Below are 24,230 nucleotides of genomic sequence, written 5' to 3'. Positions count from 1 at the left end.
CCTTCAGTGAGGCTCCTGCAGGGGCAGCTTGCTTTCTCGGGGCTTTTTACTGTTAGCTTTAAGCACTTGGGATGAATTACGGCAGAGCTGCACCTGAGGATTATTTGGTGGCTCCACCCACCGTCACACCAAAAGTGAATCTTTTTATGAATGATTAGGACACAATCAAGGACAGAGCCCAGGCACACTTCAGCCCTCCTCCTGTTACACACCAGGGTTCTTGGCCTTCCCCAATCAATAGAAACTGACTAAAGGCCAGACAAGAAATTCAGGCAAGGCTTCAGTGGGGCCCCTGCTACAGAAGGGGGGAGCCAGAACAAGTAAGGGATTCCCTCGCTCACTCCTCGAGGGCAGGCGAGCTGGTTCCTTATATGGGGAGGGTAGGGGTGTGTCCAGGGGTTCGGCTTAGGTGGTGTGCCCACCCCTTTGGTGGTGTTGAGTGCAGGGGGGCGTGTGCAGTACCCTGTTTTTGCTTCAGCTCTTCAGAAGTGGCAGCTGGGTTTTTTTTGGTCTTTTTGTAGCTTTTTGTCCGTAATCTGCCCCCACTGCGCATGCGTGCAGTGATTTTTAGTCCCATGTAGTTTCGTTGTATTTTGTTGCTCCAGGAGACGTCTGTCCAGGTGCAAGCTCTGCAGCCCTGCAGCAAAGGGGCCCAGGTCCCAGCCTACCTCATTTCTAGTCCTAGAGAAGATTCCTTAAGGCGTGCCTCCCAGAGGTCAAAGGAAGCTCTCTCGGTGGGGAAGAAGGGGCCATTAAAAAAATTCATTAGCATCAAAATTCTTACCATGTCTCCCAGCAGGTCTAGCAAATTCTCTAATGCATAGGCTTTGTGGTGCGTGCCTTTATAATCCTAATGTTCCTCTGTTACCTACACACATTGGGCCCCTAGCCCAGACCTTCCTGGGCACACAGGTATTGGAGAGAAGACTGGAAGCCAAAGTGGACTCAGCCCGGAGAAACTGGAAATTTATGACAGCATCCTGAATATGTTCAACATGTTAGTACAGAGGGTAAAGTTTTCTGGAATTAGGATTCTTACAATTAAAAAGGACACCTGTATCTTAACCTTGAGGCAATTTTGACATATTATAAGGGTCAGAGTAGTAGCCAGGAACTGGAAGGTTTCCCTAGGCGGTCAAGGGTGTTTTATTACCTCATCTAATTTAAAGAATGATGTATTACCCCTACTCTAGTGTTTTGCGTTATGGGAGATTCACTTTTTATTGGTCACAGCTTTAGGAAATATCACAAAGGGGGATTGAGCACGTATGCGTCCCAAAGTCCAGAGAGGAGAATGCTGAAAATCAGAGCCAAGGGACACTTAAAGCTTCACATGCTTTCCCCCTGAGTTTGATGCCAGTAACGGAAAAACAGCGTCGTGTGCCTTGAGTGGAGATTCTAATGAGATGGTACAGCAGTGACCCCGAGGCTCTTCTCCCTGGGATTTTTGTGAATTAAGAAACTAAGATTACCAGAGGGGAAAACTTTCCCAGTGGATAGCTCTTCTAGCTTGAAAACTATTAGTCTAACTAAAAACTGAAGTTTTAAAAACAAAGGAGGTAGGGGCAAGGTGACATCAGGCACACATGCTCCACTAGAGATAGAGTGTGTATAACAGGGCCCAGAAAGCATCCTTCTAATACACGTTTGCCTGAAGACAGAGAGCTATCTGATGGGAAATTGTACGAGTGAGGATGTGAGAAGTACATGTCTTCGATTGTTTTGGATACATTTTCCCTTCTCTAAAATCATGGTCTAAAAACTTGCCATATCGTGATTTCATTTGTCAAGTGGGAAACCCCAAAGTGGAGGTGACGGATTTCAGGAAGTCCTCACAAACCTTCCAATTCTGTTTCTAAAACTCTGCTGCTTCTGCCACAAATCCTAAGACAGGAGACTCACACAAGTTAATTTTATTCTGAAGAGAAACACAGTGGAAGACAGAGGTCTGAGTTGTCTCATCTCCGGTGGAGTTGGAGCTGATAGGATTTTACTTAAAAATTCGCTACTTCTATCCTGCTTTATTTACTGGAAAACTGGTATAAATCCTGAAATAGAGGGAAAATAAAAAGGGAATGGTCTCTTCTTTCCCCCTGGATGTTTTCCCTGCTACAGCCCTTCTCTCAATTACACACACACACACACACACACACACACACACACACACATAACCATTTCGTTGGCCTTTCAATGGAGGTTAAGGGTACCTGTCTGGAGTTTCTGTCTCGTCTGTACTGCTGTGTCCATCAGACTTTAGAGTGGGACACAGAAACCACCGAAGGCAATTCACGTAGAAAGGGATTTAGGGCAAGATATTCTGTTAACAAACTCTTTGCGAGAAAACAATTTGGAAGTTTAAAACAAAACAAACAAACAAAAAACCTCAACTAAACATGCAATTACTATATGGCCCAGCAATTACACTCTTGGGCTAAGCAAAAACTATAGTCACACAAAAACCTGTACATGAATGTTCATAGCAGCTTTATCTGTAGCAGCCCCAGACTAGAAGCAGCCCAAATATCCTTCAATGGGTGAATGGCTGCACAAACCTGGGGCATCCACACCATGGATTGCTACTCAACAATAAAAAGGGATGGGCTGCTGATACACACGACTGGGATGGACCCCCAGGAAACTTAGACTCAGTGAAAAAAGCCAGTTCCCAAAGACTGCAAGCTGTATGAGTCCATTTATAATACTTTTTGAAGTGACAAAACTTGAGAAGTAAAGGGCAGATTAGTGGTTTCCAGGGATGAGAGATGGGGCTGTAAAAGGGCAGCAGAAGGCATCCTTGTGTTGCCAGATATTCTGTATTTTGATCTTGGTGGTAGATAAACGAACCTATACATGTGATAAAATGGGATAAAGCTAAACACATGTATGTACAAATGAGTACAGGTAAAACTGGGGAAATCTGCATAATAGCAGCAAATTGTATCAATGTCAATATCCTGCTTGTGATGTTGCACTGTAGTTTTTGAGCATGTGACCATGGGGGAAATTGGTTAAAGGGTACATGGCATGTCACTGCATTATTTCTTACAAATACATTTTAATCTACAATGATTTCAATAAAAACCTTGGTTTAGAAAAAAAAAAAAAACTTTGTAAGGAGTGGAGGAAGAGAAGCTAGAGGGCTATCACTGGGCTGCTGATGTCAAGGGCACACCCCCAGAGCTCCAAGCCAGAATTTAGGAAGCTGCTGCCGCCACCACCCTGACCGGCTCCGGTACTCGCGCAACTTGTGACAGACCTAAACTTGGAACCTAGCTGCCGAAAACTTTTCTACTATGTGACCAGCAGGAGAAAGATGGTGCCTGTTTCCCTTCCACCTGTCACAGTCTGACTGGTGGAACTCAATTTCCAAAACTCTGGATGCAACATAACCTGGGAAATGTGGGCTTTAGCGCTTCAGTTTTTCCAAATAGAATATGGAATGGAGTTGGAAGAGCCAATCATGATTTTTACCATAACCAGCTACTAGCTATGTGACCTTGGCAACAGCTTTTTACAAATTGCAATCACCATTCTTAGATGACATGTTATAAGGTTCTGGACACAATTCCAATGTGTTTTGGGGAGGGTTTCCCATACCACCAAGGAGCAACCCTCCGACATCAGCTGGGTGTGTCCTAACAACGCAACTCAATTTTTTTTTTTTGGCCAGGGATTGACCCCACGCCCCCTGCAGTGGAAGCGTGGTGTCTTAACCACTGGACCGCCAGGGAAGTCCCAGCGTAACTCAATTCTGACACTTGTACCCGGAGGTAGCCGCCTCTAAGCCAAGGAGAGAGGCTGCAGAAGGAACCAACCCTGCTAACACCTGATCTTGGACTTCCAGCCTCCAGAACTGTGAGGAAACAAAATTCTGTTGTTTAAGCTCTCAATCTGTGGCAGCCTCAGCAAACCAATATACTGCTCTACCACTGTTCTCGGGCCCTCTCCAGATTCTGGGACAGCAAGACCATAGAAATGAGTGTCGCTCCCACAAGACTCCTAGGCGAGCAAAGCTTTTTACTGGAAGGAGAGCTGGTGCACCAGGGAGAAGGTATGAAAGAATGCCAGCTCCCCGAGGACTTTCAGGGAAGGGGTTTTAAAGGCCACGTGAGGGAGGGGATGCAGGAACCTGATGAGCTTGTGCCCAGGTCTCCGATTCGCTGGCGTCAAGGTGAAGTTTCGAGCATCATCAACCATCTGGTTTCAACAGGTCTGGGGTCCACGTGCTTGCAGTCAGCAGTTTTCGTCTGCTTCCTGCAAAAACAACTTAGGAATGTGTGTCAGGCCTTTATCTATATCTTTCAGGGAACTGGCAGTTCGGTGGTTCTGCTAGGTGGCGGTTTTACAGTCCTGCTTTGGTTCTTTGGAAACTATGTACATTCATCAGTGGAACAGAGATAATCTTCTACTCCTGTGGGTCTCTGGTTATTGTCTCAGAAGGCCAAGACTTTAGGTGCTTTGTTTTACTGGGCCTGTCAAGCCCACTAACTCAAGGCCATTCCCCGGTCCTTTTCCAAAATGGCTGTACTCCTGTCTTCCTGTCTCATTACCTTTCTTCAGAGAATTTTTCTAGAGAAATATCCTTCTTTTTAAACCTCCCACTGTATCTCTGAACTACCATTTCCCTCAATATTTTGTAATTATTTTATTTGCAGGCCCTAAAATATAATTGATTTTCTTTCCATAGGTCTTCCACTGTCATGCTTCTTACCAGGACAGGCCAGCAGTGTGATCAGAGGTCTCCGCTGCCAGATAAACTTGGCACGTCCTCCCTAAGGATCCATTTTTTCAGCAATTTGGGGGAATGTTAAATAATTTATCTGCAAATTAATTCAAAGCATATTTATATTAAAACAAACATAAGTTTTTAATAGAATCTAGTAGATTTCAAAGACATTTCTTGGTTATAGCGAGTTCCCCTAGTGAGAGGGTTTCCTCTCCTCTGCCTCAGGGCCTCTCTGTTCACCAGTGATGCAGCCCTCTGCTGGGGCTAGTAACAGACCTTCCTTTTGTCATTCTCTGAATGGAACGGACAGGGGAGAGGCAAGTGAATCCAGAGACAAGTCTATCCATAAAGCTGAGGCATATTGCTGACATGCTTAGGGGACAGAGAGATTTTTAATATAATCCTGAGCTTTTCTATTTTGGGATTTGAAGGCTGTAAGGGTTTTTCCCCCCTCCCCCCCATTTTTTGTACGGGCCCTGCCGGCATGCAGGATCCTAGTTCCCCGACCAGGGATCGAACCCGCGCCCCCGCCTGCAGTGGAACCGCAGAGTCTTGACCACTGGACCGCCAGGGAAGTCCCAAGTCTGTAAGGGTCTTGCAGGTTAGGTTGGGCACCTCCTAGTCACTCAGTTTGTGATTTCAAGCGCTCGTCTGTGCTGATCCGTTGGGGAGAGGAATATGTACAGGGCAGAGAAGTAGAGCAGTGGGGACAAGGAAGTTCCTCTCTCCTCCCTGGTTCCGGCCAATGCGTAGGTACACACACCTGCTACCCTGCCAGCGTCTGAGTCAGCTCCTCTCCTCTCCCTGCCCTACGTGTAGCTGCCACACGCAAGCCAATTCGATAGACGTCAAGCTAGGACGCCACCTTGCATCTGAATTACTCTTTGAAATTCGGCATGTCCAGGTTTACTGACCTGTGCAGTCTTTTCAACATTTCCTTCTGCTGCACATGGGTGGGACCAGAGACTTTCGTCTTGCTCTGCCAGTCCTCTGACTACAGCATTTTGAATCGAGTTACGTGGAATCTCGTGCCTGGTTCCAAGCCTCAGAAAAACGCGAGAAGAGTCAGAAAGCAGGTTAGGCGTGAGGCCGGTCATTTCCCCTATCCGTGACCCCATTCAGGGGCCTTGTGACGCTAGTGCCCTTCAGGAAACAGAGAACCAGACTCCTCAAAGGGCATTGCAGCAGGTTTCCAGGAATTACTTATCAAAGCCGATGACCCAAGGTCCGTGACCCCTAGATTCGGACGGGATTCAGGGCTCTCTCCTAAGGGAAAGGTCTACCCCTACTTCTTCCCAGCATCCTCGGATAGTGTGACGATTCCTGGGAGATTCGGGAGGGTGGAGGGGAGGACGTGCACCGTGAGATGGTGAAGTCAGGCCGCCGACGGCCCGCCCCGTCCACTGCCAGCCCTTGCAAGGAGCATGCCTGGCGCAAAGACTCGGCATCCCAGCATCTCCTGAGGATCTGGACAAGCCCGCGCAGGCCCGCCCGACGCCCCGCCCCTCACGCGCAGGCGCCGCCTACAAGCCCCGCCCCGCCCGGCTCGCGCGCTGCCGGCAGTGGGCGGGGCCTGCTCTGGTTGTGAGGCTGCCGGCGGGGAGGGCGGGGCCTGCCGCCGGCGCGGCGGTGCGTCGCGCGGTGATGCGGCTGACGCTGCGCCCGCCAGGCCGCAATCCGGCCGCCCCGCCCCCGGCCCGCCCCGCCGGCCTCCCAGGCGGCCCTGTCAGAGTGCGGCGGCGGGTGGCGCGGGGCTGGTCCTTGCAGCCGGCGAGGAGGCTCGCGCGGCACACCCCCGTCGGTCGGCGCCTCTCTTCAGCGCGCGCGGACATGGCCCAGGCAGCGGCGGGCTGCCCCAGCGCCCGCGGCTCCGGGGACGGCGAGACGGGCAAGCCCAGGAAGGTGGCGCTCATCACGGGCATCACGGGCCAGGTGAGCGGGGGCGGGGGCCGCGGGCACGTGTGCTCTCGGGGCGTCGGCGGGGGGGGCGGCCGCGGGGGCGCCGGGGGCGCGGGCCGCGGGGAGGCCGGTGCCCGCGCGCGGGGGCTCCCTTGCTGCCCGGTCCCCTCGCCCGGGTCCCAGGTCGCGGAGGAAGTAAGAGGGAGCGGTGCTGTGCAGTCACAGACCAGGAAATGTTTTCCTGTTTTGTGTTTTCTTACACGTTAAAAGCCCACCTCGCAGGAACTTCCGAGACCGCGGCCGCACCTGGACGTGGGGCAGGCTGGTCCGGGCTCGGGCCGGGTCCGCTCCCTGCCCGAGACCCTCAGGAGTGTCCGGAGCCCGGCCCGCGAGCGGCGGGCGGCGCCGGGGCCGGGCCTCTCAGGTCCCCCCGGGCGGTGGCGGTGCCGTCACCCGGTGCTCAGGAAGTGATGGGGTGAATAAAGGTGATAATCCTAATGCGCACGCAGGCTGTGCTTGTTACGCGCAGTCACTTGGCTGGTAGGACCTCATTTAGGTTTCCCAGCTGCTCTTTGAGGCGGTGCTTTTATGATCTCCACTGCACAGATGGGGAAACCGAGGCCCGCGGTCAAAGCGCTAGGAAGTGTCCAGTTGGGATTCACACTGCTCTCAGACTCTGTGGCAGGAGAAAAGAGGTAGAAACTGTCTAGACGTACAGTCAAAGGGCGTTAGACAGTTGTAACTGCTGGATACCTGATTACTTCCTAGTTACTCATGCATCGTGCTGTGTTTAAGGTAATTACAGTAAACGCGGGTTTGAAAACTGGTGGGAGGGGTGGGTGGGAGGGACAGAGATCTGAGGCTAAGAGACCCTCAAATTCAGTCAAGCGCCTGCATACTTTCAATATAACGGAGAAATTAGTTAAGCTGTTTGTGTAACTCTGTTGGTGTGGCTTATGCCTACTGAAGTGCCAGCAGCGTGAATCCATGCAGGTTAGAAGGGAAACCTTATTTAGGGTCGGGAGTGCAGTGGTCAGGTTGGTGCTGAGTGGCCTCCTCCAGGCTGTCTTCCTAAGCTACTCCCTGGCCAGACAGTTTTGGCTCCCCACTTCATTTCCACCTTAAAACCCCTGCTTGAGGGTCAGGCTCCTCCTAACCTCTGCACCAGTATCTCCCACTTCCCTCCAACCCCACCCTGTGCATTGTCCCCTCACTTGTTGGGTGTTGTGCTGGCTTCTGCAGCCCCTGGCACAGTGCTGAACTCTGGTTGCCACGTAAATCCCTGCTGGTGGAGTTTACTGCTCTGCTTCGCATTTATCTCCCAGCACAGTGGCTCCCGCCGTGGGTATCGAGGGTCTCGGAGTGCTGTGAGGTTAATGCAAAGGGTCTGGAGAGCCATACCTGCTGTCCAGTTTCTTAGTCGTGTTGGGTGAGAGCTTGTTGAGCTACTCACTCTGCTGAACATTTTATATATTCCTATGTAAGAGGCAGGTACAGTGTTTGTCCCCATTTTACACCTGGCTTAGTAAGTAAGGTTAAGTATGTTCCCTGAGGGCGCACACCTCCTGAGTGTCAGGGCTGAGATCTGAACCCAAGAGTTGCTCTAAGCCATTTTGTTATAGTGCCTCTGTGGTAGGCCACCCACATTAAGTTACAGCTCTGTGTGTGTGTGTGTGTGTGTGAGAGAGACAGAGAGAGAGAGGGAGAGAGGGAGAGGGAGAGAGGCAGGGGGAGTAGGGGAGAGAGAGGGATTGTTTTACTCTAAGAAGAGGTCTCAGATTCAAGGTGAGGTTGAAACTGCTGCTCTGGCCCTTAGGGCTGTCGTGGCCTTTGTGCTAAGATGGGCTCTTGCGTGGGTTGTCCCCCGTTGGCCCTTGAGAATGCGTGCAGGTAGCCAGGGTGCCTGTGTGCTGGGCATCTCTAGTGCTCACTGTCAGCGGTCACTCCAGCTTTCTTGCTCCTGTCTCTTCCTGACAGTAGTTGTGAATCATTTCCCGAAGTTTTTTTTACCTTATTAAATCACCTCGAAGAAAACCAGGCTGTGCTCTGCATTGCCGCTGCAAGGCCCTCTGCCAGCCATCCCCAGGGCTCACCTCATGGTCTGATTATGCTTGCTCTTTGCTACACCCGGGGAAATGTTCTTGCTGGTCCCTGAATATTGCTGCCTTGTACCTCCGTGGGGTCATTATTTTGCGCCTGAATGCCCTTACAAGTTTTACTCCTTTTAACTCAGCTAAGAGCCTCAGCCAAATGCAACCATTCCAGGCTTTGTATTTTCAATTCTCTGTATTTACAGATGTGCAATCCATGTTGGCTACATAGGTAGTTTACATAGCTTAGTTCTTTGGTTTGTTAACTCCTTTAGGGTGGAAACCTTCTTTTGAGCTTACTGCCTCCCATGTGGCTTCACCTAGTGGGCTTCCAAAGTGTTGACTTACTCTTCCCATGAACAGAACTTGTCTCTACTGTGTGTCTGCAGGGTGCAAGGCTTGCTTTGAGGCTGCTGGGAGCAAGAGCCTACGTAAGCTGTACTCTTCTGCCCTCCAGGATCTCACAGTTTTTGAGGGACTTAATGCACATGTCAAAATCCGTATTTTACAAATATGTTAGGGGCCACATGCCTGGTTCATCCAACCTCACTGAATGCTGGCAGTAGCAAGGACTGTGTTTGGGGAGAACAGCGTGTACAGGAGTGCAGAGAGGGGAGAGTTTGGGGGGCCATGAGGACCAAACATAGTAATAATGGGAGGAAAGAGAATTTATTACATTTTGTACCCCTTGCTTATTTCCAAAAAGATTCTGAGGTGGCTTCAATAAAAAAACACAGCGTTGGACCATCCTAAGAAGAATGAAAAAAATAGGAGTCTGCAGTGAAGGCTGTAGAAAGATGGCGGTAGTGTCCCCAGCACGGAGGACGGCTGCCAGGTGGGCATGAAGTTCAGCTTTGAGCTTCCTGACCGTCGAGACAGAGTGGGTGGGCACGTGGAACTTTGTTAGTACTAAACTCTCAGGGGGACACAGGAAAACATGATGCACAATGAGCTCGACAGAGTCACCTCCTCAGGACACTCTTGTTACCCCGACGGACTGTGGGAGCACATTTTTCGGTAGGTGGAGACTTTAGAGAACTGAATGGTCAGCGTTTGTGGATTTTTCCCTTCCTGATATCTGTTACATCAAGCTCGTCTCTGCCAGGAGCGTAGGCAAGTTGGAACTGTAGATTACCTTGTCAGGTGTCCTTGGTACGAAATTAATATTGGTGCTTTAAATGTGGAAGAACTGACACGCTGAAGTCCTCCACACCTGCAAGTAGCCTAGGTTTTCCTTAGGAAGCGCTTTAGCTGTGGTCAGACATCTGAGCAAGCACCAAGTCCAGAGTTCTGCACCACGACACGTGGAAGGCAGAGCGTTTATCTTTAAATGGTTGGCAAGGTAGTCCTGGTCAAGAGGAGTTAACTTGTCTGCTGTTGGAAGACAACACATTTTTACCAAGTCTTGCGTAGAGGAAAGAGATGGACCCTTTGAGCTGTCAGGCAGATTATTTAAGCCGTAATATTTTGTTTCAGAATTTTATTTTTATGGCCTTATTTTTTATTTTCACTAATTTAATTATTTTCTTTTGAGCATGTTCTAGCTGCCATCAGACAACCACAGCCTTTAAAGAGAACATGTTTAAAACAGATACCCGGATTCCCTAGACTCAGGTGGCTCTCACAGGCTTTATCTTCTTCATTTAAGAATTAATTTAAGATGCTGGAAAATGGTAATTGAGAATTGGCAGGAAGTACCATTCTTTCCACAGTTTTCCTTAGCCCTTTTAAATAATGCTTCAATGGGATCATAATAGATGACGGGGATATTACATCTTCTGGTTTTACTTTCTAATCCATATTTGGTGTCCTGCAAATTTCTGCATTCCAGTATCGGCATCAGAATCATCACTTGTGTAGATGGAGATTTAGTGAAATGTGATGAAGTCTGTTAAAATAAGCCTATTTGATTGGTAATGGCTACATGGAATCACGGAGCCAAAGCTGTGTCCAGTTCAAGGGAGAGGCCCATGATAGATTAGTGATGTCTGCCTGGGAGAGGGATGGGAGTGAGGGCACAGTGCTATGTCTTTACAGGATTGTGACTCCTTGGGTTTAGGAAAAAAGTGTCTTAATCACTTATCCCCTATATCTAGCATAACTGGTAAAGGTTAGGTACTCAAAATACTTCATAATTAAGTCTTTACTTACTGATGTTTATTATCTTGCAGAAAACTTGCCTGAAAGTTGTAGAAGTCTGTAGAAATGAGAACAGAATGCAGTTGTTGTTGGTTGGGTAGAAGCAAGGCATTTCAGGGTACTGTCGGGGAATTGGACAGTGTATACCCAACATAGTTGCAATTTAGGAGATAAAATGATTGGTTGTAACTTCAGATTTAAAGGATTTAGAAAATACCCAGTTCAGGGAAAAAAAGTAACATATCCAGTTTTGTATGATAGATTTCCTACCGTTTTTGTACTCGTGTTAACCATTGAATTAAAAAGAAATATTCTGTTAGCGTGCGCGTTGAGATCTTAGTACTGGAGTTAAATAACCATCATTGTGTGGAGGAGGAAGGGAGACTGAGAAGGTGTGATTTCCCAGGTCACACAGCCGGTTAGCACTGGAGCTAGGACTGATCAACACTGTCCTTCACTGGCAACAGCAAAGGGGCTGCTTTGAGCCAGAAAAATTGGGGTAAAGGAGTCTATGGTAGTGAAATGTGTAGCATGGTGTTCTGTAAAGTTGAATAATAATAAATTACACCTGAAAAGCAATCAAATCTATTTCAGTATTTAAGGAAAAGGTGACTTTATGTTAACTTTTATAACATTTAACATCTTATTTTGACAAAATATTTGCAGTTTGAAAAGATTGAGAGGCAATTAAATAGGAGTCTTTAGTATTTAACTTACAAAGGAAAATTAATAAAATACAGGGACTAGAGAAGGGGGTTCACGTTAGGCCATTCCTTAGAGAACTCGGACACTCGCTTCATTGGAGGCGTATGCTGTCCCGAGCTACAGTTGCCTCCGGAGCCTGCAGACTTCTTGAGCACGGCCTGTCTCCCCGTTGCGCGCGAAAGCCCAGTGCTTCTGTCTCCATGTGGGGCTTCGGGACTCCAGGGCTGAAGTCGAGGGGAGTTTTGTTAGTTACCACCTGACCGCTGAGATGAACTAGAAGAGCTGCTGATTGTCCTTGTGATCTTGAACGGCTTTCTTTGAGGTGTGGAGTTCTCAACTTGCCTGTCCTTTGAAGCAGCCTTTCCTCAACTTTTGTTAGAGGTTTTCACTAAACTGGAATTATTTGGCTATGATTCCATGTAAAGAATCAGGCTTAAGGAGTGAGGCAAAATGTTTGCCTTTAACCAGGATTCTGGACACTTGGTAGATAATTATTTGGGGGGAGGGCACAGAAAAAATTGACTGACATTGATAGAATGATTGCTGCATGCCAGGCAGTGTGCCCAGCTTTTTATATAAATTATCTCGTTTAACTGCGGGTGGTAGGTATTTTTACTGTCCTCCCTATACTGAGCAAGGAAACAGATTTGGAGAACTTCAGACTTGCCTGGGAACCTCCTGCACTAGTCTTTTCTCAGGACCTTCTCTCCTGTGTCAAGTCAGACTAGCTCTGTTGGCCAGATTGTTGGCAAACCGCACAAGTTCACGGCTCTTGAGAAGCAGGTGGTTTTTAAAGGCTGCTTTTTGATTAGTGCTTTGCCGTGCTGGTTAGGTGATATTAACATGACTAGCCTGTGTGTCCTAGGAGAAGTCTGGGGTGAGGGTGGGGAAGGGGGGCAGAGGGCTGCTCTCTGAAGCCTGCTGAAGACCCCTGGTGGCTCCTTTCCCCAGCGTTCTTCCCAGTTCTCTGAGGGTTTTACGGTAAGGAATGGAGATGGGGGAGCAGAGTGGCTTCCCTGCCCGCAGACCTCCCGGTGGAGGGTCAGGAGCCAGCAGCCACTTCGTGGGCCCTCAGAAGCGGGCCGGGGCTGCAGCTTGGGTGGGGGCGGTCTGGTTGGAGCCTGTGGCTGCAGAGCTTGCCCGCGGCCCAGTGTGCACAGGGACAGCAAGGTCTCCGGGTGGTGGAGAGAGGCAGGCGGGGGCCCTTCTCCACCTGCATGTGGACCGGAGTTACAGCTCCGGGGTCACTTGCTGTGCTTCCTTCCTCTCTGCAGAGTGGGGTTTGTCCTTGCTGTCGAGGCCCAGATTCCTGAGGAGACTAAGAAGTCTCCTGTTCTAGACTCTTGTACCCCATCATGTAAGCTGGAAAATCTTTTGGCCTGCAAAGTGCTCTTAACGGATACTTTGGGCTTGCCTTTTCTCCGGGTGGTAGTTTAGTCTGAAGAGATGCTTCCTGACTTGAGAGGAACCTCCTCTCTTCTCTCCTCCAGGAAGCCTTGCATTCGGGCTGAGAGCGGTTCTCTATTTCATATCCCCAAAATTTCCAGTAGCAAATTTGGTGGTTTTTTGTTTGTTTGTTTGTTTTTGTTTTTTGCTTAATTAATCTTTTCTCTTGGAGGCAATTACATTTGGGGACAGATCATCCTCTACTTGGTAATAGAAGTACTAGTGCTCATGATTAATTCGGTCAGTGGATGTTTGAGTGCCAACGATGTGTCAGGCACTGGGGATACGACAGTGAACAGAACAGACAAAAATGAGCCTCCTGTGACACTCATGTTCTGGGTGGTGATGATGGCGGTGATGGTGGGTGGATGACAGTAATTAAGGTGTGTTGAGCATTCACTCTGTGCCAGGCACCGCTTAGCGGGCTTTACACCTGTTTCGTTTCTGGAGCAAGGGAGCCCTCCTCTGAGGCGGTTTTCTTGTCACCCCTGAGGAACGAAGAGGTTAAACAGATTGCCCAAAGGTCACTCCCGTCCTTGTTTGCAAAGGCAGAGGTGAAACGTAAATCCCAGTAATTTTATTTTCTATCAAGTTTATAACTAGAATTAACAAATAAATTCTAAGGAGAGGTAAATAGATTGTGTGTCAAATTTGAAAAATAAAGCATATTCAAGAGTTTTTTTTGTTTGTTTTTGCAATTGTGGAAAGATATGGATTATAGTAGTAAAATAAGCCTGTATTAATCACCACGTTATATGCCCCTCATTTTATTTTCTTTGCTGTCATTTAGGTCGTACCGTTAATTAATTCGTTGATGACTTATCTTGCGAACTCCCTGGATGCTGGGACTCTGTCTTGGGACAAGTGGAAGAGGAGTTGGATTTCTTGGCCAGTGTGGGTTTGAGTTACTGCTTAGCTACTTAGGAGCTGCATTGATTTGGGCAGGGTATTTACCTTTGCTGCCAGGTTGGAAGAGTTATTCCTACGGAATAGAAAAGAAGTCTGGCATGGAATAGGGCGTTTGCCCCATGAGTAGAATGGACCTCTCTTCACAGTGCTAACTAGATAAGTGAGAGTACTCCAATATGGGGAAAGGACATTGAATGTGGAGGGCACCAAAGTCAGCCTCGCTCCCTGGGGGGAATCTGTTGCCTGGGGCGGAAAGTTCCCTGGGATTTGGAATCAGCCACAGGCTATAAACAGATTTGACGTCCGGTGTGTCTTACAGTGCAAAGCAGATCTGGGGGCCGGGCTTACCTTCCCGTGTGAGAGGATTGTGGGCCGTGGGCTGGACTCTAATCCTCCTTATGGTGATTTGTGGTCCCGGAGGAAAGGTTTGGCATAACTGGGAATGAGAAAGACGTCTTCGGTCCTGTCCTGCTTTGGTCAAAGACTGTTACGCGGTGAAATGTTTTTCTTTATGTCTTTACATTACACATAATTAATCGATTAACTGAGGAAAGAGCGTGGACCTGAGAATCAGAGGCTGGGTTTTAACACCAATTAATTGTATAGCCTTAATTTTTTCTTAATCCATAATATGAAGGGATCACCTGGCGATCTCTAAAGTCTGTTCGGAGTGGAGCGTGCTATAACTTTAGGATTGAACACTAATTATAGTTTATTGTGTGCAAAAAAGTCTTGTATTTAAGCAGTGCAGTCATTTAATATCAGTTTCAAAGCTAAGGCCAATAGGAGAATTAAAAAAAGATAAAACCAGTGACTGTTAACTATAGTGAATTTATAATTAAGTGTGTAAACTGGGAAGAAATTCACATATGAGTTGTATTTTGCTAAAATTTATAAGGTTAAAGCGGAAATTCTGAGCTGTCTGCCCTGGTAGGTTTTACCAAATGAAGTCTTTTTTTGGTGAGGAAAGATTTAAAATTCCTGTTATTTATTTTTTGGATTGAAATATTAAAAAATATAAGAATCTGTATTTTGAGCTTAGTGTTTAATAGTGGAGGGTCTATTCATTCAGTAAATATCTGCTGAGATTTATTCTGTGTTGAGTTAGGTGCTAGGCATATAGCCACCAGCAAGATGGATGTGATATTGTTCTCAAGGAACTGATAGTCTAGGGGGGACAAGTAATTTGACAGGTAATTTTACAGCATGTTAATTGCTATGATAATAATAAATGAGTCACTGAATCACAAGGAGATCTTCCCTTAAATAAAAATGATCCATAGTATCATTAATTCAACAGATTTATTGAGCATCACTTAGCTTGGAAGTTTCTGGTTATGAATGCCATTGTATTAAAAGGGTTAGTTGTGAGGCCTTTTTGTAGGAAGCTGAGCTGCTGAAGGATCCCCTATATGCTACTTTTTTCTTCTTTTTGATGTAGAGATCCTCATAGTCTAGTATTTCGTGAAGGATCTTCCTATTTTCATTCTCACTTTTCTATCTCAAAAGCTGTATTTCCAGCCTTTAACATTTATTCCATTTGGAGACCTTGCCAATTATTTGATCAGATATATTTATGTATGCACCAGGGAATCATAGACCAAGTGAGGAAGCATTTATGAACTGTCATTGTGTGATGACATAACCTAGGGGGCAGGTCAAATTTTTCTTCTTGGCTGATCAAATTTGAGTTTAACAGAATACTCCCAACATAGTTCCTAATGGTGAGTTAGTGTCAGCCAGACAATGGATATTTGTTTTAGGGTTTGATAACTAATTTTTGAGCCAGTATTGTAGACAGAGACATAAGAGGTTAAAATCAGATAATTTTGTTTTGTACTAGAATATTAGGTGTACGATTATTTGAACCAGCATATACTTTTAAAGGTTTTGTTCCCTGTAGTATCCCCAGCGTGTAAAGTGCAGAGTGTAAGACATGGTACAGGACCCGGAGTAGGTAGGGAAGGAAGCAGACGTGTGGGTGCCGAGGTGAGGGTGTGCCTGTGTCCGTCAGTGTAAGGAGGAGTGGCTTTGCAGATGGTAGCAGGGAAAGGAGGGCGGTGGGGACTAGTGCAGTTGGGAGGGCTCCGTGGGCTGGCCTCAAAGGATGGTCAGATTGGGAGAGGGGGGCGGCGAGGGACTGAGCTCCCTGGAGAGGGCGGCGTGTGGATGGAGTATGGCAAATAGTATATTGAAAGTCCAGACGTGCAGGTCCCGGGAGGCCTGGAAGAGCAGGTTGAGGGGTGTGGGTTTGATTAAATAAGCAGAGGCATGAGTGGAGCTCAGCCTCGGGTGAGTCTGCAACCTGGGCCCAAATCCTGCTTTCAAAAACGTCCTTCCGGGAGTTACTTAATAATCTTGAACCCTAATTCCCTTCTCTTTAAAATGCAGTTAATTATACCCACATCACAAGGTGATGTGCAGATCAGATAGGATGATTTTAATAATGCCTAGTGTAGTGCCTGAGACACACCGCTTATGAAATTCTGGTGCTTATATTTATCACGTATAATACATGACTTATGTGTGGTACGTTCCCAGCATGGGGGAGAGTGAGAGGAGAGGGCAGCGTGGTGTAGACGCACAGAGTGAATTTGAGTAGGAGAGCCAGGAAGACCTGCTAGATTATACGGATGTAGATGCAAACGACGTTGCTTGTGGAGAAGGAAAGAGAATCAAAGGGACAACGGGACTCTGTGATTAGTTAGGTATGGGGGCGGGTGGTGAGGAAGGGGAGAGTTGAAGATCTCGAGGTTGTTTTGATTTTGGAGGCTGGCTGGCTGGTATCACCATGGCCAGAAATGCTGTCCCTGCGAAGGAACAGCAGTGCTCTGGGGAAGGGAGTGAATTCAGTTCTGTTCCTCTTGAGTGTGAGGTGAGAGCATGACGTTCAAGTTCTAATAACCGGTAAGCCATTTAAAATGCCAGCTTGGAATGCAGGTGAGAGATCCCGGCCACACAGTGTCCCGTCCTGGCCTGGACGCAGCTGTGGATGGGGAAGCCCTGTATTCTGCTCTGCTTGCCCGTCGCCCGGAATGTGCTGTGGTACCTGCCTCCTGGTATTAAAACGAACATTTTCCCCTTTAGTTTCATGATTGAAGTTAACCAGGTTACTTCAGTTATACTTCAATTCTCCACCCTTTCTTTCTTTCTTTCTTTATATTTATTATCTTAGATTTTTATGAGTTTTGATGTTATTGCAAGAATATATTCTAGCAACGTGAATGTTTTGTTAAGCAGAGTCTGATTTTTGCACTCAAGGAATGCTTTTTTCTACGTAAGTCAAGCCTCAGGACTCTGCTCAACAAGATCAAAGGGTTTTTGGGATGAAGCAGTGTGGTTTACGATCCCACACTGCTGATGTGTGACTTTGCTTCACTGTGATATTAGCCATAATATCTTACATTTGTATATTAATTTGTAGTTCTCAAAGCATGTAAAAAGCATTTCCGTTGTTCTACATGGTATTCTGGGATGCAGGCAGGGCAGGGATTGCTTCACTTTAGAGATGACCAGCACCCAGAGTGATGAAGTGACCTGAGTCTCGGCGCCGGCGACTGTCAGCACAGTGCTGCCGAGCTTTCGTTCCTTCTTCCGGATCTCACCGTCTGCTAGGGTTGCTTTAATTTAGCTTTCTTCTGCATTCCCTCACCAGTGTTTTACTCCAGGCTGGTGTTTTTCTTTACTGTTTCATAAACAGACTATGAAAGGCAGAGTAATGCTCCCACCCCACCCCAGGGTGTCCACGTCCTCGTCCCTGGAACCTGTGAATGTGTTACCTCTCGTGGCAAAAGGGACTTTGCAGATGTGGTTAAAATCAGGATCTTGAGATGAGAGATGATCCTGGCTTATCTGTGGGGTCTGGCATCGTGGGGGTCCTTCAGTGGGGAGGAGGGAGACAGAGGTGTCAGAAAAGACGGCCTTGTGAGGAAGGTTCAGCCGGCCAGGGCTGGCTTTGCAGACAGGAGAAGGGGCCACAGCCAAGCGGCACGGGCGGTTTCCCCAAGCTGGGAGAGGCCATGGGATCCTCCCTGGAGCCTCCAGAAAGCAACGGAGGCTGGCTGACAAGGCAGATTTCAGACTTCCGATCTGCTGAATTGTGAGGTAGTGAATGGGGGCTGTTTTAAGCCACTGTGGTTTATGGTCATTTGTTACATTTATGGAAATTTGTTACAGCAGCAAAGAGAGACTGGTAGGCAGATGATATGCTTGTTCCCACTTTGCACTTACTGGGAATTCTCTCTTGCTTTGGCCTGTTCACATGTATTTGTCTTCAGATTCTAGCTTCCTTCACATTCCAGCCCTCATTCATTTCCTTCATCTTGGAATTCTTTGCACATTTTAAGTTATCCCACAAATATTTTTGCGTGCCTTCTGCTGGTAAGCAAGATATTCCTTCCTTTGGTATTATGGAGAACACCCATCGTCCCTGTTTTCAAGGAACCTCATCTAATGAGGAGCATTAATGGATCATTTCAACAAATATTTATTTAACACTGAGCTCTGTGGTAGGCACTTTAATAGCCACTGGAATTTATGCCAATTTGTTCCTAATAAAAAAGCTGTTCTATCATCACCATCATTATTGTTATATAAATACAGAGTTCTCCTGTTTTAATTGTTTGTTTGCTTATTTTTTAGATTCCACATGTAAGTGAAAACAGCAGAGACAGACTCACAGATACAGGGAACAGATTAGTGGTGATCAGAGGGGAGAGGGGTGGGGAGAGGGGTGGTGGGAGGGGCAGAATAGGTGAAGGAGGTTAAGAGGTACAAACTACTAGGTATAAAATTAATAAGTTACAAGGATGTAATGTACAGCATAGGGAATATAGCCAGTACGTTATAATAACTTTGTCTAGAGTATAATCTGTTAAAAATATCAAATTACTATGTTGGACACCTGAGACTAATATAATATTGCAAGTCAACACCAAAAATACCAAAAAAGTAAAAACTCCATAGATTCCTCCTTTGTTGGCTTTGAGGAAGCAAGTGGCCTTGTTGGCAGGGAACTGTGGATGACACCTAGGAGCTAGGGTGGTGTCTGGGTGACAGCCAGCAGGAAGGTAAGGCCTTTGGTCCTAGAGCCACCGTGATTGAATTCTGTCGACAAATGGGGTGAACCCTTAGATCCACTCAGGCTTTGGATGAGACTTGCCACCTGGCTTGTAACCTAGAGATGACCTGGCTAAGCACGCCAGGCTCCAGATCCATAGAAAATGTGTGCTAGTCAGTGTGGGGTGATGGAAGCTGCCGAGTTTGTGGTAACGGTTCTGCAGCAGTGGATGACGGATCTGAGCCCTGACCTTGCACAGCACGTGCAGAAACGGCTCAGAGAGTGTCCAAGCCACTTGAGCAGTGTAAATGCATGCTGTGGTCATCCACACGAGAGTGCACATGAGCAGGACAGTCAGTGGGGCTGTTGTGATTCGATTCACGTGGTGTAAGTGCCTTTCACAGTGAGAAGTGCTGAGAAGCAGTGTTGCGGTTTGATGTTTGGGAAGTCCGCTGGGAATGAGAAGATGCTCTTGCCGGGCCCTGTTTTGGGTCGAGGGGGATGAGCGAGGAGGAGTCCTGAATATCAGCAGGTCCCAGATTTCACAGACCGTTAAAAACTTGAGAATGATATACGGTGGCCAAGTTTTTATCTTTAAAGGAAGAACCTTCAGAATAGCAAATTCCTACCTGCTACCAGTACCACTAAAATGTAACAAGGATGTGTTGTCAGAATAAAGAGCAGTCACCAGATTGCACACTCTTGGCTGTGTGACCTACTTTAGTGTGTCCATTTTCCTCATTTTGTAAAGGAACAGGTTTCAAATGTGTCATGGATTGGCCTTGGTCTATTGACTGCGTTTGGGACACCATTGAAAATTGTTTTATTAAAAAAAAGTTATTCACTTGTCTGATTCTCAGGACTCAAATATAAGTCTCCTGGCCTGCGGTGACCATGTTTTCTGGACCCCAGGGTAAGATACATCCCATGACTGTATGCCCTAGAGCGGGCTGAACACTGGAAACCAGGGCCATCGGAAGGAGTGCGGAGTTGCTGTCTATAGAATACTGTGCCCACCAAATACTGAGCGGATGAAAGGTGCCTGGTGAGCGTTAGTGAGCTGGTGGTTTGAGATTTCAGTTTTTGCCATGTTCTTTGGTGCTCTGGGCAGACTCCCACCTCCCAGAGAAGACCAGCAGCAGCCGGTAGAGCCCGGATCCCAGTTCATCCTGACAGCTCTGGCCCTGGGGCTGTCCTCTGAGTGTGCTTGGAAGGAATATGCAAATTACTGCTGTGTTGTTTCAAGTTTAACTCGGGAACCTGAAACTGAAATCAAGTTTGGGGAGCTTCTGAGTGGTTTTGACCTGGTTTTGTGAGGTTGGTCAACCCCCCGGGTATGTGGGCGGCGGGTATTAAGTGAATTTCTCAAGGGTGAATAGGAAGATTTTTGGGGGGGTTGTTTTTGAGGAGAGGTGATAAAGATAATGGATTTTTCAGAGAGTTTTGCTTTTCTGCATTTAAATGTAAACCTTGGAAAGGAGACATAGAAGTTAGAACAAATACTGAACTGTTTCTATTGTTCTTTTTTTTTTTTTCTTTCAGCTGTTTTGTGGGCTGTAGTGGTTTTTCATTTCACCCCCTCGTCCATTTTGCTATTTTGACTAATTTAGGAAGTTTTGAATTATTTCAGCTTATACAGTATTTTCTTTCCATTGAGTTGTCTTTTAATCTTTACTAATGTTTGAGCATATAGATTTTAAGCTATTTAAGCATAACCAAAAGTTTATACTATTGCCAGACTGTTATTATGGGAATTTTGGGTTTAATTCCTAAAAACAAGGGCGTCTTTTAGAAGGAATTGTTTCGTGGAGACAAGGCCATTGATTGGGAGCCCAGCTGGAGGTCTTAGAAGACCCTCTGTATGGGGCACTGCGCTTAGTAGAGGCTTAGGGTCGGGTCCAGGAAACCTGACATTCCTGCTGGGCTTTTTGAACCACACAGGTCACTTCTCCTGTGTGGGCTGATTTTCTTCTCTTTAAATATGCTTTCCGGAACAGGGGTGAATACGCGTATGGGGTGAAGATTTGGACGTCTCCCCTCGCTTTCCTAGCTTGGAGTTTCCCGCTGGTATAATGGAAACTGGACTTGAGGAGGATGTTGACCACTGTGGATGACGTCCACCGTCGCTTGGGCTTGGGAAGGACTTGGGGAATTCGCCGCTTGCCAGGCTCTTCAGAGGAGTCTCCAGGTGGCCTGGGCCCCGAGCTGGGGAGCAGAGGGGCTTGTGGGCTGGTGCCTGGCTTTCCCTGTAGGACGGATGGCGTGGGCACCAGAACTGAGCAGGTGGGAGCAGGTGTGCGAGCCTGTGCGTGGGGAGCTGCAGGTGATCTCTGGGCAGCCGCGCATGTGGCTGAGCCCCAAGGGATCTGGCCCCGCCTTGTCCTCACTTGCTGGCGTGGCCACTGAGATCCAGACACCCCTGCGACCCGAGGTGCACCTGTGCAGAACTGCCCTTTATTCTAGAGTCCCAAGGAAACAGCCCTGGCCTGTCCAGCCAGCCCTTCAGCTCCGCTGGGCTTCACCTGTCACCTCACTCACTGCACGCATCTCGGCAGTTCCTGCTGAGGTTTCTTTTCGCCTGCTCACTCTAGGAATTACTGACATTCTCACTGGAATCAGTGATTTCTCTAGATTTGGGGCTCATTCCAAAAGAATACTCTGTTTTTCTTTTTGGTGTTTTGACCTTTGATTTCAGTCTTCTCCAAAGACATTCGCCTTTTGCAGCTGAAGTAGGAACTGTCTATAAAGCGTGAACAGCTTTCAACGTTGGTGGCACGTAGAGTCAGGTGTGGAGCTTGAAAAAGTCTTGGCTCTTCCGTATTCAGTTTGCTGGGCTTAGGGTGGGATTTACATTTGGCTGTTTGTAGAAATGATCCCAGTGATTCAAGAGCGAGCTTGAGCAGAGAACCACCCATTAAAGCAGATTGTGGTAGTGACTTGAAGATGAAGCTGTTCTTTTCCTTAACACTTTCCCAATTTTTAAAAATAGTGATACACGCTTACTATAGAAAAATTAGAAAGTTTAAGAAGGTATAAAGTATCAGGGGAAAAAAACCACCACCATAATTATACCAGTCAGAACCAATCACCGGCAGCATTATTATTATTATTATTTTTTACTGTTTTGTCTGTTTCTAATTCGCTTCACTGCCTTTCAGCAAATGTTACTGCCTAGGGTAGGATAGGCTCTTACGGTGGCTCTGGAATTGTTCTGAAAGCTTCTGAATGTAGGAGTTAGCAAGGACGGATTGAGTATGAGGGCCTGTAGGAGGCCGTGGAGCATACCTTGGATTTCAGGAGTGAGGAAACCCCATCTTCAAGATTCCTCATCACATGACCCACGAGGCACCTCCTTGGCCTCTGTTACAGTCGTCACAGACGTCTGCTTGTATATTTTGGTTCACATGTTAGTTGTTTGTATTGGTTTTCTATTTTGAGTGAGATTATGTAATTTAGGGGAATAAATGCAAATAGGATCAGAGTTCATTAATTTTGACATGTTAAATGCAAACACTTTAAAGAAAAATTCCTGTAATGTTTGTTGAAGACTGCAATTTCAGATACTCATATTCCATCAGTGCTCATCCTGTAGGGAGGTGTTGATACCTTTGTTCTTGGGACTGTTGCTCTTGGTCTGTTTTTCAGTTAACTTTTGTTAATGGTATACTCTACGAAAGCACTTCATTACCTTGATTTATTAATATTTCAGTTTAATTATAACACACAGCAATGCCAGGATTTGGTTGCACTTTTATTCTTACGCACAATTATTGTATGTAAATCTAACGCTTAGATCTGGCTGGTGGTGGCCCTGATCTCTCTGGTGTGCTGCAGCTCTGACGTATACTTACAGAGTTTGTGGACTGCGCCCTCGGCCCCTCTGTGGAGGAGACTCTCACTTCACAGGTTTTCTGTTATTTCTACCCGAGAAGCAGGATTCTGCACCCGAGGCCAGTCCCGAGAAAAGACAAGCATGTGGTTGGTGAGTGCGCAGAACAGGGCGAGCCCTGGGATGGCTCCTCGTCCTGGGAGGATGACAGTGGAGGGTCCCACCTGGCTGAGGGCAGGGCTCTCTGGGTTTCTCAGTGGATTTCCTCCTCTTGAAGCTTGGTCTCATGGAGACGTGGTGAAGTGTTGGAAAGTCAGATGAGCACGGGGTGGAGATCTTGGCTGCTAGTCTGGCCGGGTGTCATCTTTTAGAAATGGTCCCTTGCATGATTATTTATTTTCTCTCTCCCTCCTCGTAGTTTTCTCCTTCCCCCATCTCTTTCTTTTTACAGTCGTCTACCCCCTCCCCCCTGCACACACGCACTTTTCCCCCAGTTCTTCAGGTGAGGCCTTAGGGCTTGGGGTGGGAGCAGCTTATCATGGGGACAGAGTTCACCTGCCCGAATGGCAGAGCTGTAGGGGCAGGACTTTTGTGGGTGGTAATTGTGCCTTAGGAGAGTTGAGAAAGCAAACAGTGGATTCGTATTTAATTAGCCCTGGAAGGGGCATTAAGGATGTTTGCAGGTCTTGGTCCAGATGGAAGCTGGCACTGGCCTGAATCCACCCCTCTCCTTTCACCCTTTAAGCATTTCCTTATTCTACTCTGTTAGTGCTTTGCAATCGTTCCCTTCTGATCCCTAGCTTAGTGTGTAATTACAGGTGCGTTTCTGCTTCCTTTTTGCTGCAATATTGATCATCAGTGTTGGTCTATAGCAAACACACTGATCCGGATGCAAACCAGAAAGTCTGAGGGCTAGTGATGATTCACCACTCACACAGAGTAGCCTGACTGGCCAGGATGGGCTGCACGAGTGAGAGCCGGGTAGGGGCAGGGCCTTCACCCGGCTTAGAGGGGCCCCTGGGAGGCTCTGGGTCCGGTTTTGGGACTTCGCAACCCGCAACAAACTTTACCCTCTGGGGACCTCGGTTTCTTAATCTGTCGAATGAGGATAAGTAACCCTTAATTGCAGGGTTGTTGGCCCATAAGATAGTTTATAGTAAATGGTATGGCAGTTATAATCTGAAACACTTTAAAATGTATACACATAAAAATATATAAAGTATCCAAAATTACAGACATACATATTTAAGATTATTGAAGCGTTATCAGATGGGAAGGATAAAAATTAAGGTAATGTTAATGTCCTGTGCTCTCTGAGGTGGATAAAGTAAGCACCTGCTTTCCATTCTGGGATGTGAAAGTATGCTGCAAAAATGAATCCCTTAATTTCTGGCAGAGACAGGCTCTTAATCCAAGAAACAGTGTATA

General features: G+C 47.1%; 1 protein-coding gene across 1 annotated transcript in view; it reads left to right on the top strand.

Moving 5' to 3' along the window:
- Positions 1-6,408: 6,408 nt before the first annotated feature.
- GMDS (GDP-mannose 4,6-dehydratase) overlaps positions 6,409-24,230 on the top strand; it is a 479,713-nt gene continuing 461,891 nt past the window's right edge. Inside the window, exon 1 of the mRNA XM_061194771.1 lies at positions 6,409-6,658. Coding sequence (XP_061050754.1) covers positions 6,557-6,658 — 102 coding nt within the window. The 5' untranslated portion in view covers positions 6,409-6,556. The remainder of the gene's footprint in view (positions 6,659-24,230) is intronic.

The sequence above is a fragment of the Eubalaena glacialis genome, chromosome 7, assembly GCF_028564815.1.
Source record: "Eubalaena glacialis isolate mEubGla1 chromosome 7, mEubGla1.1.hap2.+ XY, whole genome shotgun sequence".
Classification (NCBI taxonomy): Eukaryota; Metazoa; Chordata; class Mammalia; order Artiodactyla; family Balaenidae; genus Eubalaena; species Eubalaena glacialis.
The sequence above is the reverse complement of the archived record's forward strand: the minus strand, read 5'-3'. Positions and strand labels throughout refer to the sequence as shown.